Consider the following 27,182-nt stretch of genomic DNA (forward strand, 5'->3'; position numbering starts at 1 on the left):
GATAAGTGAAGGGAAGTAAATGATAGTTAAGTGACAGCAGGCTGAGAACTGACAAATTCTGAGTAGGTTAGATAAAGTAATAGATAATTGACAAGAGATCGATTACTATGGTAAGGCTAGAGTGGGTTAGAAGAGGGAATAGCTAAGTGAAGGGAAGTAAGTGATAGCTAAGTGACAGGAGGCTGAGAACTGACAATGTTGAATGGGGTAAAAATAGGAGAATAGATAATTGGTAGGAGGTCGATTACTATGACAAGCTAGAGTGGGTTAGAAGAGGAAATAGCTATGTGAAGGGAAGTAAGTGATAGCTAAGTGACAGGAGGCTGAGAACTGACAATGTTGAATGGGGTAAAAATAGGAGAATAGATAATTGGTAGGAGGTCGATTGCTATGACAAGCTAGAGTGGGTTAGAAGAGGAAATAGCTAAGTGAAGGGAAGTAAGTGATAGCTAAGTGACAGGAGGCTGAGAACTGACAATGTTGAATGGGTTAAATAAGAGAATAGATACTTGACAGGAAATCGATTATATGATAAGCTAGAGTGGGTTAGAAGAGGGGATAGCTAAGTGAAGGGTCGTAAGTGATTGCAGGCTGAGAATTGACAAATTTTGAATAGGATAAATAAGGGAATAGATAACTGACAGGAGATCGATTACTATGATAAGCTAGACTGAGTTAGAAGAGGGGATAGCTAAGTGAAGGGTCGTAAGTGATAGCAGGCTGAGAATTGACAAATTTTGAATAGGATAAATAAGGGAATAGATAACTGACAGGAGATCGATTACTATGATAAGCTAGACTGAGCTAGAAGAGGGGATAGCTAAGTTAAAGGAAGTAAGTGATAGCTAAGTGATAGCAGGCTAGCAGGCTGAGAACTGACAAATTCTGAGTAGGTTAGATAAAGTAATAGGTAATTGACAGGAGATCGATTACTATGGTAAGGCTAGAGTGGGTTAGAAGAGGGAATAGCTAAGTGAAGGGAAGTAAGTGGTAGCTAAGTGACAGGAGGCTGAGAACTGACAATGTCGAATGGGGTAAAAATAGGAGAATAGATAATTGGTAGGAGGTCGATTACTATGACAAGCTAGAGTGGGTTAGAAGAGGAAATAGCTAAGTGAAGGGAAGTAAGTGATAGCTAAGTGACAGGAGGCTGAGAACTGACAATGTTGAATGGGTTAAATAAGAGAATAGATAATTGACAGGAAATCGATTACTATGATAAGCTAGAGTGGGTTAGAAGAGGGGATAGCTAAGTGAAGGGTCGTAAGTGATAGCAGGCTGAGAATTGACAAATTTTGAATAGGATAAATAAGGGAATAGATAACTGACAGGAGATCGATTACTATGATAAGCTAGACTGAGTTAGAAGAGGGGATAGCTAAGTGAAGGGTCGTAAGTGATAGCAGGCTGAGAACTGACAAATTTTGAATAGGATAAATAAGGGAATAGATAACTGACAGGAGATCGATTACTATGATAAGCTAGACTGAGTTAGAAGAGGGGATAGCTAAGTGAAGGGTCGTAAGTGATAGCAGGCTAAAAATTGACAAATTTTGAATAGGATAAATAAGGGAATAGATAACTGACAGGAGATCGATTACTATGATAAGCTAGACTGAGCTAGAAGAGGGGATAGCTAAGTGAAAAGAAGTAAGTGATAGCTAAGTGATAGCAGGCTGAGAACTGACAAATTCTGAGTAGGTTAGATAAAGTAATAGGTAATTGACAGGAGATCGATTACTATGATAAGCTAGAAGAGGGGATAGATAAGTGAAGGGAAGTAAATGATAGTTAAGTGACAGCAGGCTGAGAACTGACATATTTTGAGTGGGTTATGTAAGGGAATAGATGATTGACAGGAGGTCAATTACTATGATAAGACTAGAGTGGGTTAAAAGAGGGGATAGCTAAGGGTTAGATGAGGGAATAGATGACTCACAGGAGGCCAAGGACTGTGATAAGGTTAAAGTGGGTTAAGTGATAGGATTAGAGTAGATTAGATTAGGGAACAGCAAAATGATGGGAAATGGTAATTAGATGAGGGTGTAGCTAAGTGATGGGAAGTGATAGGTAAGTAACAGTAGGCTGAGGACTATGTGAAATTTCGAATGGGTTAGATGAAGGAATTAGATTGTGTTAGATGAAAGGATAGCTAAGTGATAGGAAGCGATAGCTAAGAGATGGGAGGCTGAGGACTGTGTCAAATTTCGAATGGGTTAGTTGAGGGAACAGACTGAGGACGTGGACTGCGATAAAGTTAGTGTGTGTTAGATGAGGGATAGCTAAGTGATAGGATATGATAATTAGATGAGGGAGTAGTTAAGTGATGGGAAGTGATAGCTAAATGGCAGGAGACTGAGAACTGCGTTTAATTTTGAGTGGATTAGATAAGGGGATAACTAAGTGAAGGGAAGTGATAACTAAGTGACAGGAGACTGAGGACTGTGTTAAATGAGAGACTTGAAATGAGTTAGATGAGAGGATAGATAAGTGATGGGAAGTGATAGCTAAGTGACAGGAGGCTGAGAACTGTGTCAAATTTCGAGTGGGTTACATGAGGGAATAGCTAAGTGATAGCTAAATGATAGGAGGCTGGGAACAGTGAAAAATATCGCATGGGTTAGATGAGAGAATAGATAATTGTTGGGTAGTGGTAGGTGATAGGAGGTCGAGCGTAGAGTGGGTTAGATGATGGACAGCTAAATGATGGAAAGTGATAGCTAAGTGACAAGGTTAGAGTGGGTTAGTTGAGGGCACAACTAAGTAACATGTAGATAGGTTATATTGCATCATCACTTTTCCCTATTTTTCAACCTATTCTACAACTTAAATCAAAAATATTTTGTTCTACAAATCCTTTTATTTTCAACTTTATGCTATTAGAAAATCATGATCATGCTTTTAAGTAATTAACTATTTCATAAAAAAAAAAAAGACATGTGCCCGTCTCGCACAGAATCCCCTTCCTAGCAACGTTATTTTCTGTTAGGAAAATGTACCGCATTTGAAACACATCGCCGTTTAAAATCAAAATGAGTCTAATTTATAAAAACAGCTGACAAAATATACAAACACAGAAAAAATGTCACTGACCCGCCAACTGACATTACGTGACGAAAACAGATGTTATTCAATTTACGTCGTGTTTAGTGTACAGTTGTTCACCTAGGATAGGTTAAGAGGTCATGCTTGTTTTCATTCTTTACTCGTGGTTCCTAGGATCGCGAAAGGAATCAAAGTTACGTACGGCCTACAAAAACAACTCAATTACCATACATTAAAAAACATTCCATCTCTCGTAAGACAAAATACGTTTGTATTCCTTTCTTAATAGTGTATCTTATTCTTAGAGTTTAATATTCAATTTCGTACTTACTTGTTCGCAATAATCGGTATTTTCTTCCAAGTCCTATTGGAAATCACAGCAGTCAGTTCGTGTTCTGCAGTTTTGAAGCACAAAATATTTGCACGTAATGCGAAATTACAACACGAACGGCATTACGAAAACAAAAGCATAAACCGGCACCATTACTAATACCTATTGCTTCATTTGTCAAAATTACGTAGCGCACTCTATTGAATAGCGAAAAATATACTACAAATACGGTAATACGTAATCAAACCTTTACATAATATGTACAAAATATCTTAGAAAAACGAAGTTTTACCCAAAATAATAATTACCGATACTCTATTTGTCTTAAATTTATTAGAGCAATGTATTAAAGGATAATGCGCAATTGCAATACAAACGGCAATACCATTAATGAATAAAAACAAAAGACTATATCACTGCGTATTGCTTCATTTGTTATGATTACATAGCGCACTCCATTGAGCTCAAATATTACTACATCATATACATGAATGTTTAAATACGAAACAGGGTGGATATGTAGTAAGCATCAGGGAAAACGACCAACCTATTTTTCCAGGAGTCCTACATAAGGATAGGTTTCTTTTACGTGCCGTAAATCTACTACATGGGACCTATAACTTTACTTCCCTTCTGGAGGAAACCATGCTAAAAATTTAATCGATCTTCAAAATCTACATAGCTCTTGGCTAGGTTTGAATTTCCGTCAGACCACCAAGTATTAAACAACAAAAACTAAATACAGTACCGGTACATCACTGATGAATTTTTTTTTTTTTTTTCTGGAGGCCCATGGGAAATCACTAGAGCCTTAGACTTATTGTACAACGTCCTTGTATTGGGATGATTATTGAAATCCTTTAGGACCACTCTTCAAGTACGTGATTCACTTCTTCGTGCCATCTTATCAATTCGGTAATGGCATCCAGTTCTAAGTCCGCAAATGTCCCTCCTCTCCCTCTTAATATGCCGCTTTCTCAGATCGATGCCATTTGTTTGCAATTCACGTGCTTCGTTCTGCTGCATTCTCAGACCTGAAGATTGTGCCACCCCAGATTCCACGACTTACCAAGGTGTCATCTATCCAAGGGAGCTACACTCCCTGGTCTACCGTAGTCCACTCTAGAAGCTCCTACAGCCCCCCTAGACAGACGACACCTGTTGCCGAATCCCAGAACCACATTTGACATGATTTCCTGGCCGACATGAAACTATAAAGATGATACACGAATTGAAACTAATGAAGGCGAAATGAGTCCGAGGTTCAACGCCGTAAGTTACCAGCAATTCTGCTCCAAGTGGTTGAGGGAAAACCTCGGAAAAAACCCCAACCAAGTAACTTGTCCCAACCAGATTTTGAACCCGGACCTGCTTGTTACAAGATCAGGCAAGCTAACCATTACGCCACAGCGGTGGACAAACGGTATCTTAATAAATAATGTGAAGAATCCAAAATGGAAAAAAGTAGCTGGAAAAAAAAACAGCGTTGGCGCACTAGTGAAATATGGATGTAGAACAATGCTTATCAGTGGAGATGGTTTGAGGCAAAATTGGAGAAAGAAAAGTTCTGAACTTCTTTCGTCTATTGAATGAATGAATGAAAGGTTTTCAGACTATAACATATGCTTACAGACTAAAGACAGATACATGATTTACAGAGTATGCTTATAGGCTAGACTTATTTTATAAGGCTGTCAAATCTCCATGGACACCACTTGAACCTGGGGACAGCTGTAAACATGTAAGATTTATGCACAGTACAACAGGCTACACTCATTCAGATTACATACGCAATAGATATTTTATAAGAGCTGTAAGTGCAACCAACCTATTTTGCAACAGATTCAAAACTATCTTAATAACTGGACAACTAAGTAAACTAAAAACACTCCAAAAGGAAATAACATTTCATTGTGGTATACCTGGAAACGAGAAAGTCGATAATATTGCAAAACAGGCAACATATTTGCAACCTACACCTCTTCAAGTGATATCTCTATCCAGTGCTTTTGCTTCAGTAAAGTCTCATTTTACAAACCTATGGATCAACAATTGGCTCTCTTCTGACAAAGGAAAAATTTTACAGTCTGTACAAAAGAAACCAAATGACCTGGAAATGTACAAAAACTTGCCCAGACATGTTGAAACATTTTTAACAAGAGCCAGAACAGGTCACATTGTCACTCAATTGTACCTACACCGATTTCACATTTCTGATAATCCTACTTGTATGTGGTGTAATAATCATGATGAAGCTCTGGAACACATTCTTCTATACTGTCCATCCATAAACCACAAAAGAAGTAAATTAAAATCATCAGTACCAGTTGCAGAAGACACAGCCCTGCAGTATAGATTGACTACACCCCACCTCTGGTTACTAGCAACAGGCATCTATAATGAACACCGATCAAAATACCCCTCATTTCTCGTGAAAAACAACAACTGAATAGACTACAGTGGACTATAGTGGACTTCATGTTGTCAGCAAACAGCTGGATACATTAAGAAGATTGATTAATAACTGTGCACATGTTTTGAGGATGTTACCCACAACAAAGTCTCTGCAACTACTACGCTACCAACCACGAGGGAAAAGAAATTTGGGTAGATCTTTGAAATGCCATAGTGAGACCATAACAAGCCACTTGGCCTAATACCTGGAAGGCAGGTGATGGTGGCGATGATAATGGGTGAAGACTTTCAGATATAGCATTATTTATCATATACAGACGTGGACAAATTATTAAAAAAATTGACGATTTTTATGGTTAATTCTATTTACAAAATTTGACTATTCAATTTAGACTACAGTTGACAATTTTGCATATTTCTATCATTACAGTAGATAGAAACATGGAAAAAATTTCAATTGTAGGCTATTCTAAATTGAAGAGTCAAATTTTATAAAAAAAAAAAATAATAAAATCTTCAATTTTCCTAATAATTTGTAAATATTATGCAAAAATGTCAACTGCAGTCCAAAGTGAAGAGTAAAATTTTGTAAAAATATATCTAATAAAAATCTTCAGTTTTGCTAATAATTTGCAAATATCCAAAATGTCACCTGTAGCCCAAATTGAAGAGTCGAATTTTGTAAAAAATATATTTAAAAAATCTTCAATTTTGCTAATAATTTGTAAATATGCGAAAATATCAATTGTAGTCTAAATTGAAGAGTGAAATTTTGTAAAAATATAAAATAAAAATCTTCGATTTTCCTAATAATTTGGAAATACCCAAAGATGTCAACTGTAGTCTAAATTGAAGAATCATAGTTTGTAAAAATATGTAATAAAAATCTCCAATTTTGCTAATAATTTGTCCACGTCTGTAGATGATTCCAAGTACAAGGAATTAAATTTGTGAACATTTAAATTTATATAGAACCCTTATAGATCCCAGGTTAAGAAAAAAACCATTGGTTTTATAGGCCTTGCCCAGTACAATGCAGAAGCTCTGTGGTAGGTATGTGTTTCTATGACAACTGATCATTTAATGGAAGAGCCCCGTATGCCCAATGCTTTTTTCTTAATCTGGAATCCTCTATAGCTTCATTTTAACTTACTTACAAATGACTTTTAGAGGACCCGGAGATTCATTGCTGCCCTCACATAACAGTTGCTATCCTGAGCAAGATTAATCCATTCTCTATCATCATATTCCAATGTCCTCAAATCCATTTTAATATTATCCTCCCATCTACATCTCGGCCTCCCCTAACGTTTTTTTTTTTCCGTCTGACCCCAACTAACACTCTATATGCATTTCTGGATTCGCCCATACGTGCTATATGCTCTGCCCATCTCAAATGTCTAGATTTAATGTTCCTAATTATGTCAGATGAAGAATACAATGCATACAGTTCTGCACTGTGTAACTTTCTCCATTCTGCTGTAACTTCGTCCCTCTTAGCTCCAAATATTGTGAAGAATCGGTAGAACGGAGAAAAACATGGAAATAGAATTACTGCATTGAAACAACATATGTACTTCAGTACATCATAGTAATACAGCAGAACTTCTATTATCCATGGTAATGAAGGAGGTGGGCTGAACGGTTAATCGAAAAAGTTGGATAATCTGTACCATGTAATATTTTCGTAAATTTATTGAATAATACACTTTGGTAAATTCTCTATGGGCCTTGTATACCAGGTAGTGGATCACAAGTTCACTAATTTAAGTCTCTTTGCCAATGACGGGTTTTGAAGGACAAGAAAACTCCTTGTAATGGCTGCCTATAGAAAATGAAGCTCCAGTATTGTGGATTTACATACTTTATACACTCCAAACTCGTATTCTGTTGCGAGATGAACCACAGTTTCTCTTTCCCCAAACCACTCAATTATTTACACCTTTCCCCCCCCCCCCAATACTTAGCACAACAAGATTTCTTTTGATACCCGTAGAAGACATTTTATACAGTAGTTATACAGTACCACAATTCGAACAGTATACTATACTGTGTAAGGAAAAAGGCTTGTAATAACACTCTCTAGAAAAAATAACGTGCTAATACAATGTACAGTACTTTATATATTTCTACAGGAAAAAAAGGCAGAAAAAGACAGATGGATAATCCATCAATTGGTTAAAAGGGTGATGGATAATCGGGGTTCTACTGTACTCAAATATTTTCCAAAGCACCTTATTCTCGAACACCCTTAACCTCTGTTCCTCTCTCAAGTTAGAGTCTGGGGAGTACTCCAGACATTAATTAAAGAAAAACAAAGTTCTTAACTGTGACCTTGAATACAGAAGAAATTCTGGAAGATCCATATCAGTAATTAAGGTTAAAAAACTTACTAATAGTCCGTGAACTGGAAAAAATTGCATTAGTCACTGCGGTATTCAAGCAAAACTTCCAATGTAAGGAGCAAAGGAAGGACTAAGATAGAGGTACACATTCTACTATAAACCACTTGGAGAAGACAATAATTTTTATTTTCAATATGTACAGTACCTTGTTTATTGATATTAGACTGATATAATACAATTCTCTTAAAAAATTATAAAAAAATTGCATCTGGTTCTGATTGTACTCTAAATTGTGTGGCTGAAGATGTAACCTGCATTATCACCTTCGGGCAAAGTTTTTATCCATTTCTTTTCCTGACCGCTGAATGTTGTTTATATTTGCCTTTATACGACCCGCAACAGTACCCTGAGATGCAGCGTACGAAAGCTGTTTCCTGGAAAAAAAAGGAAAACATAAACATATACATCTAGATTATTTTAATGTACCGAAGTACATATAATATTTCCATGCAGATATTCTGCGTCATCATACGATGAAAGAGTAATGGAACGGAGAAAAATTCTCTCTGGCGCCGGGATTTGAACCCGGGTTTTCAGCTCTACGTGCTGATGCTTTATCCACTAAGCCACACCGGATACAACTCCGACGCCGGTTAGAATCGTCTCAGATTAAGCTCCATATATGATATGCGTAAATCACTTCGTGATTTAAGACGGCGCTTATTCCGTCGGATCCCGGCCAACTAGTCACTCATATCGAGTGCACCTCAGCACATGTCTGGACTTCGGTCCTGCGTTCATAGACATCTATGACGTAGTGTAGAGGGCGGCCACTAGAGGGAACCCAAGAGTTGGAGCTTAATCTGAGATGATTCTAACCGGCGTCGGAGTTGTATCCGGTGTGGCTTAGTGGATAAAAAATCAGCACGTAGAGCTGAAAACCCGGGTTCAAATCCCGGCGCCGGAGAGAATTTTTCTCCGTTCCATTACTCTTTAATCCTAGATCTATAGACTATGGCCGTGAAAGCCTACACTGCAAGATAAACATATACATATTAAGCTTATTACAAACAATGTATTATCACTGCGCTCTCAAGCTTAACATGTCGGCATCATACAATAACGTGCAGTGTGCTTTTAAAACATAATTTTGCCGACCGATTGTTGCTCTGTAGGTTAGTAGCCCTTTAATGCACCTCATTAAAGTACACCCATTCATTATAATTCAGTTGTTCAGCCAATGAGAAATCACCTTTGTACCATTATACAACCGCAAGTATCGATTATTCTCGGATATGCAATCAAAAGACAATTAGCGAAAAGTCACGGAGGCTGGAAATCCAATACTGTCGCAGAAGGTTATGTTCTGTTACTATAATAATTAGCGTTAATTGTAAATAATATTCAAACAAATTCAATTTGTCATCTCGTTTTTCAATCCTAAATCAATTTCCAGGTTATATCAAGACTAATGTTCATGTTATTCTCTAGATTATATCAAGGTCAATGACATTCGTGCCTCGGAAAAAATCAATACTTTCGCGTCTGCGCACATCTCACAATTCAGGTCAGTTGCGCTCCTCACTTACATAACCATAACATGAAAACTTTTGAATAATTTCAAGTTAGAAATATGGTCGAGCATAAAAAGTCGTATGAAACTTGCCTATAATGGTAATTAAGACACTCGTATGAAAATTATGAAACTCGCTTGCTCTCGTTTCATAAACAAACATACTCGCGTCTTAATTATTACCATTATAGGCTCGTTGCATAATGTACTATTAATCACATACCTTAATGTTCGTCCTCAGCACAAGACATTGCAACCTCGGTTTTAGTCCACGTGGATTAGACAAGTAGGTGTCACTTTATAATGGAAGCAGCTTATTGGTTGCAATATTGAAATTGAGATGAGTGATTGGAGCGGTGACACAAGAAATTGAAAACAATAATGCAATTAAATTTCAAAGACTTGCCGAATGTTATGCACGAGGCCGCTCAAAGACCTGCCGAATGTTAAGCATGAGAGCACAACGATTATATAGAAATATACCATAACTGTTTATCAATTGTTGCAATACAACTTTGATACAATGTTTTGAATCAATTTCATAACAGTATCTGAACTGAATAATTTCAAGGGAAAAATTGTTCCGGGGCCAGGTATTGATCCCGGGACCTCTGGTTGAACGTACCAGCGCTCTGCCAACTGAGCTACCCAGGAACTCCACCCGACACCGTCTCAACTTTTCCCTTTTATATCCACACAACTTGCGTGGGCTGACGAAACGCCAGAGACCCACATCGAGTGCACACAAACTCTGTGTGACTTGGAATTGTGTATTTGGATAGTATCTGAACTGTTTCACTACAAAAATAGTTGTTTGTTTTTTCATATGCTGAATTCAAAATGAGGCAGCAGAACAAGTGGACAACTTCAAATACTTGATACTGTGAATGTTAAATAAGTTCCATAGTATTAAATTTAGAGTTGAAGAGGTTGTAGCATAATAAAGAATGGTAAAAACCAAACAATTTGTGTAATTCATTCATTCATTACTTTGCATTTTCATTTACAGTAATTTGATCGAAACGTATCTGATGAGACGTTTTTGTTTACAATCTCCTCTCGCAGTCTTGCAGAATGGATGACTACAGTTACTCTCACCACCACTGCGGAGCAATGACCTCAAGGAGCATTGCAGTGTTGCAACACGTTACATTTTGTATTCTTAAAATTATTGGACGTATCAAAAAACTTATTTGACAAAACTTGTTCATATTGACTTCATCTGTTACCGTACCACTGTGAATTAATGTAATAGGTTTCCTTCCTCCCTATATATCGAAAGATTCCTAACCTAAACCAATGAAAAAATTCATTTTTAAACACATATAAGGTTTGACCATAAAATTAATGGGAAACTTGGAAAACGTCAATTTGCATTATGATGAAGGATGGGTAAAGCGGAGAAAAATTCCTCCAAGGAAATATCATACGTACTTCGGTACATCTCAATAACAGTGAATTTACATGTTGAGATTTTTTTTAAATTCCATGTTTTAGAAAATATAGCTATGTAAGTATTGTCATATCTGAAATAAAGTAAGGTATGATTCTTCAGTCTCTATTTAATGCGAGTTAAGAGCTGACTAAGTACAAGTCGACTTTCGATAATTCGGGTGCAGTTGTTTGCTTTGCTGGATAATTCGCGATCCTCTTTTTTGGGGGGAGGGAGAGGGAGGTGGCAAAGTAATGTCATTTTGTCATTTCCGTTTTTACTCAATTTACGCTCTCTCCCTCTCTCTTAAGAAACTTGCGATCTAAAATCAGAAAAAAAATTGAACAAGTCTCTCAGAAACAAAAAAAAAAAAAAAAAAAAAAAAAAGATGACTTTATTTTTTGTTAAACTACAGTTTCTTATATTTAGTAAAAATTGCGTTTCTTATTTTAAGATTCTATTCGTCTGCAGTTCTGTATAATATCATAATGTTTCAAAATGTTTTGTACTGTTTCTCAATTTGTACTTGATTTTGAAGTGTATTTTTATAATTACCATATTTACTTGCCTATTTTTCACACGTTTCGAAGTAGGGGTGCGTAAATTACGCGAGGAAATAAAAGATGACATGACATTACGAAGAATAGCATTTTATTTCAAAGAACTATACGCACTACACTAGTATGATTAAGAATGAGTGAAAACCCAAAGCAACAATGGAAAAATCGCTATGTTTCTGAAACAAATTTTAATAATACAGCATCAATGTTAAGTTCTACCGTTAGTTTGCGTATTTCTAAATACATTTCTTTAAACTCATTTTAGAATGACTGCCGGTAAATCTTATACCTCAAAAATCACCCTCATGTTTCTGACCTTGGCAACAAATAAATCCTTTGTTACAGCTGATCAAGGTCGGCAAGCTACAGAGTACGCTGTGGTGATGTCATCATACTTTCCCGTTTTAACTGACCAGTTAAAATGAAAGTAAAAAGAAAATTTAAATACGAATTTAAACAATGGGTGCGAAAATTACGCGAGGAGAAAAAGTCCAAAATTTATGTTTAAAAATTGGGGTGCGAAAATTATGCGAGTAAATATGGTAAATTTGTTTGAGCATCTTTTACTGGACTTTAAATAATAATAAAATATCTTGGAGTGCACTTAGTTCGCCATCTATCATGGAAACATCACATCAACAACAAACTTAAATTGGCCTACTCAAGACTCACTCTACAAGAAATCATCTCTAAAGCTACGAAATGTCATACTACTTTACACATCTCTATTACGGCCTCTACTGCTTTATGCCTGTCCTGTCTGGGGAGGAGCTGCAATAAGTGAAATTAAACACATCCAGTTATTTCAAAATAAAGTCCTACGAATTTCACTCAATTCTCCTTGGTTTGACCGTAACAGCCAACTACACAGAGAAACTGGTATTGACACAATCAAACAGTTTATTCATTCACAAGCTAAGAAGTTCTATAACAACCTAGAAAATGTTCCAGGCGCCATCCACTACTCTCTCGGAAGGAAGTCCTCATTTCCCACCGGAATCAAGAGCCGACTTCCAATGGATCTCATATTATAATCAAAATTTATCATCACACCAACCTATGTAAACAATTATTTATTAACAATTATTTTTGTTCATTGAGGAGCCCAATGTAGGCTGCCCTCAATTCAGTGTCATGTATTGTATTTTATTTAGAAATGATCTATATAGCTCTAAATGCGCTGATCGATCAATAAATTATTAAAAAAAATAAATTAATAATAATAATAATAATAATAATAATAATAAATGTATCAGATAATTATTCGCTATTTTCGATATTTTGCTGAAGTTCATGCATTAATTAATTATCGCGAATTATGGGAAGTCCCAACTGCATTTATAAAAAATGAGTGTCACAAAGATGAATAGATTCCTACAGTTGGTGCTGATTTCTGCGTCCTCTGATAACAACTGACATACCTGAGAAAGTCTCCGCTGTATTGGCTGCTTTGCTTCCTCTCCTTTTCGTCCTGAGCTTTGTACCTTGCGACATTTCTTTCTCTTTCTTTCTCTCGCCATTTGGCATTGTCCAACATTTCTAATCTTTTCTGTTCCAACTCTTCTTCTGTAAGCTTCTTCCTCTCTGGTCTCACCCACGGCTGTTTAACAGGTACAGCTTGACGAACTGGGGACCTTGAACGAGATCTTCTGTGCCTATTTTCTGATGCAGGTTCATGTTTTATTTTGCGAGAAGAGTCCTTTGACATTTTCTGAAATGAGAAAGAAAAATATGTATGACAATGACACAAACGTCGTCAGTATACATTCTAGAAATGTCACAACAATTCAGTTCTGCAATAAAATTGTGAATGCTATTATGTAACGTTTATTTCTTTAATCTGTTACTTAAGGGAGGTGATGGATGAAATTTCTATTTTCTACATTTTTCAAGCTACGTCCTTGATTTCTTGTACACATAATAACGCTATGATAGATAATGATGTATTTCAATTATTTATAGCCATAAACAGAGATGGCTTACCAGTAAACCATATCCCTTCACTGGTTTTGAATCACTCTCGTCTCCTTCTGATGAATCTGATTTATGTTTTCTCTTCCTATAAGCTGTTTCGCGTTTGTCAATCCCTCCACGTTTCCTTTTTTGTTCACCATCATCTGAACTGTCACTCTCATGTTTTCTGAACTTCGCAATGTTCGATCTATGCAGCTTCTCTTTTAGCTTGATGTACTTGGCTGCCAGAAGGGCATCCAAATCTTTCCCACCGTCTTCAGATGAATCATCGCTACTGTCATGCCTACTTCTCTTCTTCTTTTTATTTTTTCTGTGCTTTTTGGACTTCCTTGACTTTTCTTCCTTGATCTGTAAGAGAATAAAATGTCGCATATACAATCAATAAATGCTAAATCCCAACATTTCCCAGTGTCTCCAAGTTACACATAAAACGCAGTAGGATTCAATGCAAAGTGGATTAGGTCCTAATGGACCCATTATGATTGTCACTTTGCCTTGAAAGCTAAGATTTAATCACGTAATCCTGAAGTCGAAAGTGGAACAGGGAGAAGCATTCAATAAGGATGCCCTTTATCACCTATCCTGTTCAACATCTACTTGGAGGATTTAGTAAAGAACTGTTTTCAGAACATGGTAGGAGTGATAGTAGAAGAAAGAAGTACATAAGATTTGCTGATGATATGGCGTCTCTAGCAGAAGAGAAGATAATACTAATGGACATGCTACTGGAGATAAATAATAGCAGTGAGAAGTATGGTAAAAAGTAAGGTAAAGACAACTCCATGACAGGCCAAGTCGGCCCAGAGGATGGATGGCAAGAGGTTAAGTTTCCCACCTTTACAGACAATCAGCAAGTTAATGGCAGTAGAGATGTCAATCCTACGTGCCTGCCACCTTTACCAAGGGAATGTCCCTGGTTCTTATTTCTGTTAGAGGCCGAGTAAATCCCAGGGCCGGAGTGCAGCCGGAAGGATTAACCAATGGAAAAATCCATGACCCCATTGGGAATTGAATCCACGACCTTCCAACTTTGTAGTGTTATGCCTTAACCGCTATGCTACCGTGCACCCCTGAGAAATATGGGCTGAAGATAAATGCAAACAAGACGAAAATCATGATTATCAGTAAAAAAAAAAATAAAGAAGGTAAACGTGCGAATTCCAAACGAGGCAGTAGAACAAGTGGACAGTTACAAATACTTAGTGTGTACTACAAGCAGTAACATGAGCTGCTGCCAGGAAGTCAAAAGGAGGATAACTATGGCAAAGGAAGCTTTTAATAGAAAAAAAGAGCATCTTCTGCTGACATCTGGAAAAACACCTAAGAAAAACTCTAGTGAAGTGCTTTATGTGGAGTATGGTATTGTATGGAGCAGAAACATGGACATTGGATATGGAGAAGAATGGAGTGTGCAAAATTGACAGACAGAATAAGAAATAAAGCTGTGCTAGAAAGAGTGTATGAAGAAAGAATGATGCTGAAACTGATCAGGAAGAGAAAAAGAAATTGACTGGGTCACTCCCTGAGAAGAAACTGCCTACTGAAGGATGCACTGGAAGGAATGGTGAATGGGAGAAAAGTTTGTGACAGAAGAAGATATCAGATAATAGACAACATTAAGATATATGGATCATATGCGGAGACTAAGAGAAAGGCAGAAAATAGGGAGAATGCTAGGTTTCCAGTGAAGAACCTGCCTTTGGACAGAAAACTATGAATGAATAAATGAATGAATGAATCCTGAGTCTTAAACAGTTTCAGAAGTTATTCACAAATCTGTTTGATAGTATTCAGGAGCAGTCGGAGTCTAAAATCTTTTAAGTACACTCTACTTAGAAATGTCTTTAATGAACAGAACTAGACTCTTGCGGAAGTTTCTAAATAGTCTTAAATGACCAAGTTATTTTTTTTCTCCTCTCTCTTCTTCTTTTTCTTCTCTTTTCTTTTTTTATTATCTTCATATATTACTTAATCATTTGTGTTTGTATGCCATTTAGTAGGACTTTGCTAATCAACATTTTATGTCTTGTCACCCATATGTATTCTCCAATTAGTATATTAACTGAATAATATATCTCAAGTAAATTAATCGTCCAATTTGTCTCGGGCATTTTAGGTCTTATAAATTGTGTGTTTGTATGTGTGTGTGTGTGTATTCCCCTTATGTTATGTAACTGATTTTGATTATGTGTAATTTTCTAATTTATTTTATATATTATGTAACTGATCTTGACCATTTGTAATTTTATATTATGTAACTGATCTTGTCTATTGTAATTTCCTACTATATTTTATGTAATTTCTAAGTTATTTTCTTTTGTGTTGTTTTGTAATCAAATTTTGTATCTCATGTATTTGTATTATTGATACCTGGTTGAGTGGAAGAGAAGGCCTCATGGCCTTAATTCTGCCAGGCAAAATAAACCTACTACTACTACTATTCTGTACCTCGAATTTATGATGCTTAACATATCTGGTAACTTGTGGAAGGTAATGATCATAGTTAGGCTATAAATTACGTAAAGTGGCCTAGTCTTACAGATCACAGAGGCCAGATGGGGTTCCATCGTAATCAGAGCTGGTTTTTTGTGTTGAATAAAATTATCAAATATCTGCCATAACACTGTTTGTGACGCTCTCTGTTATACCGGGGACAGAACATCCAGAAGCTTGGAGGCCGTTACTTTTAAGCAGTCCGACCACCCCCTCCTCCTGCACTAGCAGGTACAGTACCATTCAGCTGCAAAACATTTTCTGAACGGCAGTTATTGTATTGTGAGAGTGCAGCTGGATCAGTGAAAGTAAGTGGTCAACGTTTTCAGTTTGTAGTTCAACGACCAATTTTGCTGTGTCTGGACGCTTCTGTAGTGACGTCACTGAAGCCCCTAGTTGTTTAGTCCCCGGTATAGCATCAAGAATTCTATTTTTTTGAGGAGGGGAGCTTGTGAAACTGAATTTATTATTGATATTAGGATGGTGGTTATGAAATATGACCAACAGAGTTGTAGTCCAAAGTCCTTTCATTTAGACAATTGAGAAAAAAAATCTTTTTTTTCGCATTCAGTAAAACCATGACAAGGATCTCAAAGATTTACTTCCCTCCATATTAAATTCCAAATGTTTAAAATATTTCCTGTTGCAGCTTCACAAACTTTTCATATACTTACCAATTCTTTTAATTGTTTCAACTTGACGGGATTCTTCAAAATCTGACTTCGACTCTCAATTTCTTTTTTCTTTATGATGTATAATGGATCCTCTTGCAGTTTTCTTGCCATATCCACTTGCTCATCGCCACCAGAGAATATAGAAGACGGAAGGCAATCTGAGGAAAGAGATTTCTGTTAGTGTCATTACATTTTATGAAACATTTTGAAACAATCACATATATTGCAGCTGACCCACTTAGAAGTAATTACGAAATATCTTACACCAGTAAGCAATAAGATATTACTATGTATTATTTTAACACACAACACTTCAAAAAGGAAAAAAATGAAGATAAAATTTCCTTTCTTTAAACTAATTTACTACAAACAAGAGGTTTAATCTGCATTTACATCTTATTAAGCAACTAAAATTACAGTCATGAGTAAGAAATTAAGTAGCTAATGACTATAGTATCAAGTCACCTGAGAAAACGACCATGCATCTATTACTTTATCTTAATATTCCCTAAATTCATTTTCAGCTCTCAAGTGAATTGTCAAATAGGAAAATCCTACGATATACAAAAAGACATCAATATGGTAGCTAATAAGGCCTGTGGGCCCACGATGCATACATATGGGCTATTCAATCTCAAATCGACCGAAATATAGAGGAAATTGACCTTGCAATTTTTAAATACGATGAAACTTTTTCTGTCCGTTGACAACTGTGATACAATGCTTTGTGCAAAGTTTGAGGCATCAGAACTTCATAGTGTTTAAATTTAAAATATTTAAATTTATCGTATGTTCATAAAATTAGCAACTTTAAACTGTTGTGGCTCCGAAACCCTTTCACCCAATGATCAAAATCATGGTTTATTTTGATGCTGAGAAATTATAGTTTATATTGACATGTAAACAGTTTTTCTTACTTTTTATGGAAATGGAGAAATTTAGATTTTTCTTCATTAAGACGCCTTTGCCCACGAAAAAATATTTTTAAAATATATGGTTAGATTCCACATTGAAAGTACAAATAAACACATATTTTTTACTGGTGCACCATTGATAAGAAAGTATTGAAAATATCAAATAAAAAAAAAAATTGTATGCGTGTGAACTAACCAGCTGACTGTGAGACAAGAAAGGCCAGTTGACATAAACACGTGATGTTTCGTCTAGTAGTGCATAGCTGGACTAGCTTTATCACAAGTTTTCATAAACACAGGAGTAAAATGACGTCAAACGCTCGCTTATCTTCATCTCTCGGCCAGTGCGTGCGGTACTGCGCCGTTCAAGTCCAGGCGTGTGAAAATAATCTATTTAATACCCTCGAAACATATTGCCAAGCCACTAAGCAAACAATGCCGAATCCCTCTTAATAATGCAAGGTTTTTTTCTCAATATTTTTTACACTTTTACAAATGGGCAAAAAGCCTAAAAGTAAGTAAAATCAGATTATCTGTCTCTATGTATACAATTAAATAAGGATTACTTCTTAACATAATCTACCAAATGTCAGCTGCAAAATGAGCTCCCGTTCAATGTTCTGCAGTAAACGGTTCCAGAGTTCTGAGCGCTGAAAGACGCGTGTTTTTATAAAATACGCTAAATTTGTCGCTCAATAGTATGAAAACCGTTTGACTTTCGATAGTATATTTTTTAAAATGCACTCTCCTCAGCACCTTGTATAAATAGGGAAAAAATTAAGAGTATTAAAAAAATGCGAGGTTTTTTACTGATCGATTTCATATGGAATAGCCCATATATACTTCATCTGTTGTTTTCTTTAATAAGTTATTTAATAATGCTGTATCAACTACACAGTTAGTGTTGATGCAATTAGTAATATCAAGATAATATTTTGGCAAGATAAGTTCGTTATGGAATTACCTGACATTCGTCTTAAGTGGGTGAAAATCTTAGAAGAAACTCAACCAGGTAATCACTTCAAGAGAAATTCGAACTCACGACTGGGGACAACTGGTGGTTTCATTTGTAATAGCTAGAGGTGTGATTTTATGGTGATTATTTTACTCTGATTTCGGTGAATATTTCGTAAAAAAAAAAAAAAAAAAAAAAAAAGATGAAAGAAACAAGCGATTTCGTGTATATTTCACAAACTAAAGAAACTTAAGAAATAATAAAACATTTTTTTTAATTATTATTGAAACAATCCCTTTGAAACTAACAGAATCACCCTGTATACTCCTTACTGTGTCCTGTCCTAAGTTCCATGAGGGGTGGCAACCCTAGTCAGAAATGGTAAAAATCCAATGACTCTACAATCTTGATTCCAACATCATCTTTGTCCACCACAAATTCACGCCAGATTCTCTGGGATTTGACCCTGCTCTCTACCATGATAAGATGATATTTCAACCAGAGAATGAGTATAATGAAATATTTTTCTCCCAAAAAGAAATATCTCTAACATACACCTTACTTCAAGCATAACAGAATCTCTACATTTCATATCTGACAAAGTAAATACAATAATGTGAATCTAACCTTGAAGGTACAGTCCTATCTATAGGGAAATATGACTCCATTACACACAGAACTCCTATTGGAGGATAATATACCAAGTTATATACCAAGCTCAACAATATTTTTTGATGAAGTAGATGATGAAGCCTTTTCTGTATTTTGCATCTGCTCAAATGTTTTGTCAATAGCTCGACCAAGGAGGTACTCCTCCCTGTCCACCATGCCTCCAGGGCCTTTATACATCCAGTCCAACTTCATGTTATCCTTCTTCCTGCAATAAACAACGATACATACATTAACACGACATTTAAATATTACATCTTTATGAAGACAAAATCACTGCAGAACAAAATGGATTCCGAAAAGGAAGATCATGTTGTGATAGCTATTTTACTATGAAGATTTTAATAGAAAAGCACAGACTGTCTAATATCAAAACACACTTAGCATTTATTGATTTCGTGAAAGCATTCGATACAGTTAACAGAAATAAACTTTGAGATTTTATGACATGTACCAAATCAAATCATTTTTTTTTCATTTATAATTTATATCAACAAAATGAAATTCCCATAAGAACTGAATGCAGAACTACTAGCTGGACTTCAATAAATCAAGATGCTAGACATATATTTTTATATTTTTCATATAATATGCACCATATTTTGTATATTTGGAGGCAAAATCGTCATGTCGGAATTCAAATTAGCCTAATCGAAACATGTTTCTCAATACATTACTGTTTGCTGATGATCGGGTTATTATCGCTAAAAAAAAAAAAAAAACAAAAGCTAATCTACAAAATTAATAATCACTTCAGATTTCAATATGGAAATCTCAACAGAGAAAACAAAAAACATGGCATTTTTAGGACAAGATCCAATTCCAAGTAAAATATGATAAATAATAAACTAATTGAACATGTCAATTCATTTAACTATTTAGGCTATAATTTAGCTTATATAACTGATGAAGATATGGCAAGCAAAATCCAGTAGAACCTTTATTAACCGCAGTAATGAAGGGGGTGAACTGAATGGTTAATCGAAAAAATCGGATAATCCGTACCATGAATGATTTTCATCAATTAAGTGTATAATACAGTTTCGTACGTAATTTAAAGTTCCTGTCATGCTGCAACCACTGATGTCTTCATACTAGACACTACACTGTGCAATATTATGTTTGTAATTTGTAACAAACACAATGAAGTACAGTAATATGTAGCACTTTATTCTTGTTTTCTATTAAATCGCTCACAGTTGTAACGCCGATCTCGTACCCTGACGCCGCTCAATTATTTTCACATTTTTCTGATAACACTGGTCAACAAAATCAAATATATTTTTTGTTAAAAGATAAAGAATGGGTGATTCTTATAGCATTTCTCGTGTTGATTTCAGATCTGTTTGCAAGCGTTTTCTATCATCCAGGGTTTTCGAGAAATAAAATGTACTTCAGACTTTTCTAGTACCTTGTAACATTTTACCTAAAATCGTATTTATTTACCTAAAATGTGTGTGAAATAGTTTTTAGGCTATACTTCGCTTGAGAAACCTCTCTTTTCAGTGTCCAGCTTCATTTTTCGTGGTAGCACCTTTCCATTTAAGAAAAATCCTGGTGAAAACACTCCCCATATTAGTCGCTCACTACCTGAAGGTTTTAAGGAAAGAAAAAATAGATGAGAATCCAAGAAGTTATTTTGAGAGATACATAACACCCCAATACGTCATATTTCTAAATCAGCTCGCTGACAAGTTCTCTGTAATTTTCTGATCCTTCGGTTCCCAGTATATCATTGGAACTGGAAGAGACATATGACGGAATCCTTTTAGCTAACCAGTTAGTCTAATAGAATTACATGGAGCACAACAGATTTCAGGAGCCCAGTTCCTGTCTTCGTCTATTTTGCAATCAAAAGAACACTCGTAAGCTCTTTTAAATATACTAGTGTAATAAAATTCACCTGTGTGCTTTCAAAGTTAATTAACCACAAACATAACAAAAATTGTTTGTGATTTTTACATAGTATTTCGAGGCATGTTTCACTTTATAAGAAACTTTTACCACACTTAAAATTAGGACAAAGAAAACACGGGTTATGAAACTTGTTTCATGATTGTAAATTCCAACTCAACTGAGAATTAATACTAACTCTCGCAGTCTTGTGAGAAATAAAATTCATTTTTATGAATTCTAACTTCACAGGCAACAATTATCTAAAGTTATATTTCAATACTTAAAGCAATAAAATGAAATGTTTTCTTTTCATTAACACATTAAGGACTGTACATAGCAATAAAAATAAATCAATTTTTCTAAAATTACAAAAAATTGGTGGGTTCTAGAAAAATTCTGACTTCATTTTTGCAATCAGCGGATGACATTACATAAGAAACAGCAGAAATAGTACATTTAACAAAATCATTGTTGACCAGTGTAATTAGCACAAGTTTTCTTTTGACACTCGTGGAAGACTTTTTGCATACAAGTAATACAGTATGGCCACTCAAACAGGAGGACAGCACTGAATGGTGCACGGGTTTGCAGATGTGTGGAAGTTCTTGGGCAGATTGTGACTATTTTACAAGTTTGAAAAACACCCCTCCCACACAGTTACTGTTTATGTTGTCAACATCGGCAGGACCATTCCTACTACATACTGTGTAATGCTAGTGCTAAAGGCCTGTAATAACTCTCTCTATAAAAAGTACGAACAGTACTAACGTAATGTACAGAACGTCGTATTTTTTCTGCACCAAAAAGAAAAGGTGTGAGGAAGACAGTCAGTTAATCCACCAATCGGTTAATAGGGTGATGGATAATCGGGGTTCTACTGTATCTAGATTTATAAAAATCACTGGAGTAATCAACACTGTCTTCAACCCTCCCAAGTTCAAAAACCTACGAGGCTAAAAGTCTATAAAACACTAGGATAACACTTCGAAACTAATCAGCCATGTAATGTCCTAAAAAGTTTACACAGTAAAGAAGTCGTAAAGTTAGTGAGTTACTTTTTTTTTTAAATTGGGTTATTTTAAGATGCTGTATCAACATCTAAGAGGGATGAAGTTACAGGAGAATGGAGAAAGTTACACAACACAGAACTGCACGCATTGTATTCTTCACCTGACATAATTAGGAACATTAAATCCAGACGTTTGAGATGGGCAGGGCATGTAGCATGTATGGGCGAATCCAGAAATGCATATAGAGTGTTAGTTGGGAGGCCGGAGGGAAAAAGACCTTTGGGAAGGCCGAGACGTAGAGGGGAGGATAATATTAAAATGGATTTGAGGGAGGTGGGATATGATGATAGAGAATGCATTAATCTTGCTTAGGATAGGGACCAACGGCGGGCTTATGTGAGGGCGGCAATGAACCTCCGGGTTCCTTAAAAGCCAGTAAGTAAGTAAGTATCAACATCTAGGTTATTTAGCGTCTGAATGAAATGAAGGTGATAATGCCGGTGAAATGAGTCCAGGTTCAGCACCGAAAGTTACCCAGCATTTGCTCGTGTTGGGTTGAGGGAAAACCCCGGAAAAAACCTCAACCAGGTAACTTGCCCCGACCGGGATTCGAACCCGGGCCACCTGGTTTCGCGGCCAGACACGCTGACCGTTATTCCACAGGTGTGGACTAATGAGTACATAATTTATAAAACATAAACAAGGAAAACGAAACCTATCCTTATTAAAAACAAAAACAAAATAGGAAAGAGAGCAAGGAAACATAAATTGAAAAAGGTGTGAGAATATAGCTTGTTTTTTTGAAAGATGGGACATGACAGTTTAGCGGCCGAACTTGAACTACAGTGCTATGTTGCCAATATGGACTACCACGCTGCCAGCTGATGAAAGGTATCAACTGACGTTACGATGGCTGACGTTAAAACATTCATTGACAATTCGAAATTTTCTCGGGCTTCCAGCCAGGTCATAAGTTGGTGATCCACCGACGTTTCGAGGATGTTCATCTTCCTCATCTTCAGGGTTAAATGATATCTGAGGGTACCCAGCTCCTTAATTTATAGTGCCAGAGGGAGGAGTCAGCCGAGGAGCTGTGCGCCGATTGGCTGTTATTAGTGCGGACCGCGGCGAGAACGCGGCCGACGTGTCGTCTTGCTTTGTGCTTTTCGGCTGAATGACCTTGGGTCTCACGGTGGGCTCGGCGGACGAGTTCTCATGTGTCCTCCGCTGATGACGGCCCGTCATCCGGGCGGTGAGAAATTTAATAGCTGGTGCCCATGCCGAGCTTAGTTGGAGACCAGAGTCCCAGTTCAGGTTACCGCGTTCTGGTTACAGATATCATTTAACCCTGAAGATGAGGAAAATGAACATCCTCGAAACGTCGGTGGATCACCAACTTATGGCCTGGCTGGAAGCCCGAGAAAATTTCGAATTATCACGTTGCCAAGAAAGCTTCAGTAGTTAATTCATTGACAATTGACGCAAAGGTAAGAAAACAACACAAAAATCGACAGAGAATCAAAGACGAAACGTACCAATGCTAACATTGTGTGCACAATAAATGTTGCCAAGAGAGCTATTAAGCACTTGCCATGTGGGAATGGTAAGTTTGGCAACTCAACCGTTGTTACCATAGCAACAGGCCTACCACGCTATGTGATATTCAGTTGTTATTCTGATCGCAACGCTCCTGTCATGTCCCATCTTTCAAAAAAACAAGTATAATAACAAGAGGAAGATAAAAGTTTAGAGTATTTTCGAATAGCCTATATATTATGAGGATGTATCATATTTTCTATTCAAAGGGCCTACTTTCAACGGAAAAAAAAAATCCATACAAGCTTCCTTCTCCGTTATAAAGTTAATTTAGCCTAACAGAAAAGTAATCCCATATTCAGTTTCGCTTACTCCACCACTCCTTTTTCTTCTGCATATTTCTGAATATCTTCTCTTGCTTTCTCTTCTCTTATCTCCCGCTGCAGTTCTGCTATTCGTTTCTTTTCTTGGTCATGTTTCTGTTCCGCCTTCCACACTTTCTCCATATTTCTCATTGTGGATGGATGCCATGATTTTTTGAGGTTCTGAAATTAGCAAAGGTTAGAATATTATTATAAGTGAACATTTTTTTTTTTTTGGCTAATTTTACCGCTCATTTAAAAATTTGATTGATTAAATGTGAAGCACAGGAACACGCCAAACGAATTATCTTTGCACCAAAAACCGGATGCTCCCTGGACCAAAAATACACAAATTCAATCTTCTAACACAATTTTTTTTTAATACTTTCGTTTTATAGTTTATTTCAGCGATTTTGAAAAAGGTAAGAAGTGACGTTCCTGTAATTCACAATTACCAAAATTTGTATTTTGAGTATCTTTTTTTTTATTAAAGGCTCTGTATAAACAACGATTCAAACTCAGAACAGGAGAAAAAAGTCAGAGGGAAATGGAATAGGGAGAGGAGTTGGAGGACTTAGTAAAGAACTGTTTTCAGAAGATGGGAGGAGTGATAGCAGAAGGAAGAATAAAGTGCATAAGATTTGCAGATGATATTATGTTAGCAGAAGATGGCTATGCTACTGGAGCTAAATAACAGCTGTGAGCAGTATGGGTAGAAGATAAATGCAAACAAGACGAAGGCCACTGTTATCGAAAGAAAAATAAAAAAGGTGAATGTGCGAATTCGAAATGAGGTAGAGGAACAAGTGGACAGCTTCAAATACTTGGGGTGTAGGCCCACTATAAGCAGTAACAAGAGCTGCTGCCAGGAAGTCAAGAGGAGGATAGCAATGGCAAAAGATGCTTTTAATAGCTAAAAAGGATCATCTTCTGCAGGCCATTGGAAAAAGAACTAAGGAAAAGATTAATGAAGTGCTATGTGTGAAGTGTGGCATTGTACAAAGCAGAAACATGGATATTATGATGAAGTGAAGAGAAATGACTAGAAGCATTTGAAATGTGGATATATAGAATGGAGCGTGAAATTGTGCTAGAAAGAGTGAGCGAAGAAAGAATAATGCTGAAACTGATCAGCAAGAGAAAAAGAAATTAGCTGGGTCATTGCCTAAGAAGAAACTGCCTACTGAAGGATGCACTGGAAGAAATGCTGAATGGAGAACAGTTCGGGGCAGAAGAAAATATCAGATGATAGACAACATTAAGATGGATCATATGCGGAAACTAAAAGAAAGGCAGAACTGATGGAAGATTAGAGAATGTTAGGTTTGCAGTAAAAGACCTAACCTTGGGCTGAAAGCAATGAATAAATGAAAATATGTAAGTACGGATTACTCACCAGATCTCCACCACCCATAGTTTCAATTGATGAATTTCTCTAAAACAATACCAGTTTTATAAATGACGTACATTCGTAGAGAACTACTTGCATCATACAAATTACTTCTATTATTAAGACTACTGAAAAACTTGTGCTTGTCGATAATATTATTTGATGTCCATAACAGCTAATTACAACAAAGTTTACTCCCAAATTTATCTATACACATAAATCAAGAGTTGCTGTACTGCACCTTCAGTACACTTTACTTCCCAATAATTATTTTTAAAAAATGTATTATGTGATCTTAATTGCAAAACAACCGAACTATGAACACAACACCACATCCGACATGTTCAACACTTCGCCATTTTCAATTTGTCAACGGCAACGACATCTTTTGACAGTAGCAGCCACTATACGATATGAAGCACGGCCGACTTGATGCTCGCTTCGCATCTCAGCATCAAGTCGGCCGTGTGAAGCCACATGACCGTCTCTCTGGCCGTCCACTGGAACCGAATTCGGCCGAATAGCAACTCGGCCGTTTACTGTCGTACACGGCCGAATCATATCCATGGCCGAATGATCCCACAAGAGAATGCATTGGCGCGCGTCCATTATACTCGCCCTATTCGGCCGTTTGCGGCCGAAGAAGACCAAATGACTGTTCGATCCAATTCAGATGGGATTTTTCCGGTCTCATTCCGCCGAACAGAGCAACACGTGGTGACTGTTTCCATAAATTTCGCCATGAACACCGAAAAATTAATTAGTTCTTGTATTATTTTTTTTTTTTTCATTAAACAAGTGAAATAAAATTTTTAAGGTTTAACAAATTATTATTCATGTACTACTTACCTTCAGATCACTGACAAACGTTTTTCAGGTGGTACAACTTCTCTGAAATTTGACCATTTTGAGATTGATGGACGACTGACATTTAAAATATATTGAAATGTATCAACATTCATCCCATAATAATCGAAAAACTTAGCACTATCCTCCAGAAGTTTATTGCGTAGGTGTAGATGATGAAACTTACACAGGCGACACCTTTCTCTAAGCATCGGATATATCCTATATTTTCGTCGTTTCGCCCTCCGTCTCCTCATAACGTAGGAATTGTTCAATACTAGTAACATGTCCTCCACATAAGCATAAAGAAGTTGTACCAGAACAATGGAAGGAGTCCATAATTTGACCTATTTTTAAGAAGGGGACAATACCAACTGTAGTAACTTTCGAGGAATATCACTTTTGTTAATGTCGTACAAAATTTTTGTCCAGTATTCTTTTGAGAAAGTTAACTCCATAATTATGTAGATGAAATTACTGGGGCTCAACAGTGCGGTTTTAGACTAATAGATCGACTATTGATCAGATTCTTTGTATGCGACAGATATTGGAGAAAAAATGGGAGTATAAGGATACAGTACAACAGCTATTCATAGATTTCAAAAAGGCATATGACTCTGTGAAGAGACAAGTTTTATATAATATTGTTATTGAATTTGGTATTCCCAAGAAACTAGTTCGATTAATTAAAATGTGTCTCAGTGAAACTTACAGCAGAGTCCGTATATGCCAGCCATTAGGAAAGTTCAGGATAACAGAGAG

At 36.4% G+C, this 27,182-nt stretch overlaps 1 protein-coding gene across 1 annotated transcript; it reads right to left on the bottom strand.

Annotated features, from left to right (window-relative positions):
- Positions 1-8,300: 8,300 nt before the first annotated feature.
- Positions 8,301-25,957, bottom strand: Cwc25 (CWC25 spliceosome associated protein homolog). Its single transcript, XM_069836222.1, has 8 exons — positions 25,816-25,957; positions 25,581-25,619; positions 24,195-24,367; positions 19,425-19,588; positions 16,843-17,000; positions 13,685-14,023; positions 13,123-13,412; positions 8,301-8,570 (listed from the first exon to the last, which is right to left on the bottom strand). Exons 2-8 carry the CDS (start codon positions 25,596-25,598, stop codon positions 8,456-8,458), a joined length of 1,257 nt encoding a protein of 418 aa, XP_069692323.1. The 5' UTR covers positions 25,599-25,619; positions 25,816-25,957; the 3' UTR covers positions 8,301-8,455.
- Between the last annotated feature and the right edge of the window lie 1,225 nt (positions 25,958-27,182).

Source organism: Periplaneta americana, chromosome 9 (assembly GCF_040183065.1).
Source record: "Periplaneta americana isolate PAMFEO1 chromosome 9, P.americana_PAMFEO1_priV1, whole genome shotgun sequence".
NCBI classification, from domain to species: Eukaryota; Metazoa; Arthropoda; class Insecta; order Blattodea; family Blattidae; genus Periplaneta; species Periplaneta americana.

Excerpts from the sequence above, each read along its gene's own strand:
- Cwc25 (XM_069836222.1), bottom strand. Across the intron at positions 19,589-24,194 it reads GAAGAAAAAGGAGTGGTGGA|GAAGAAGGATAACATGAAGT; the intron begins GTAAGCGAAACT and ends TGTTTATTGCAG. Across the intron at positions 13,413-13,684 it reads TGAAGGGATATGGTTTACTG|AAAATGTCAAAGGACTCTTC; the intron begins GTAAGCCATCTC and ends TTCTCATTTCAG.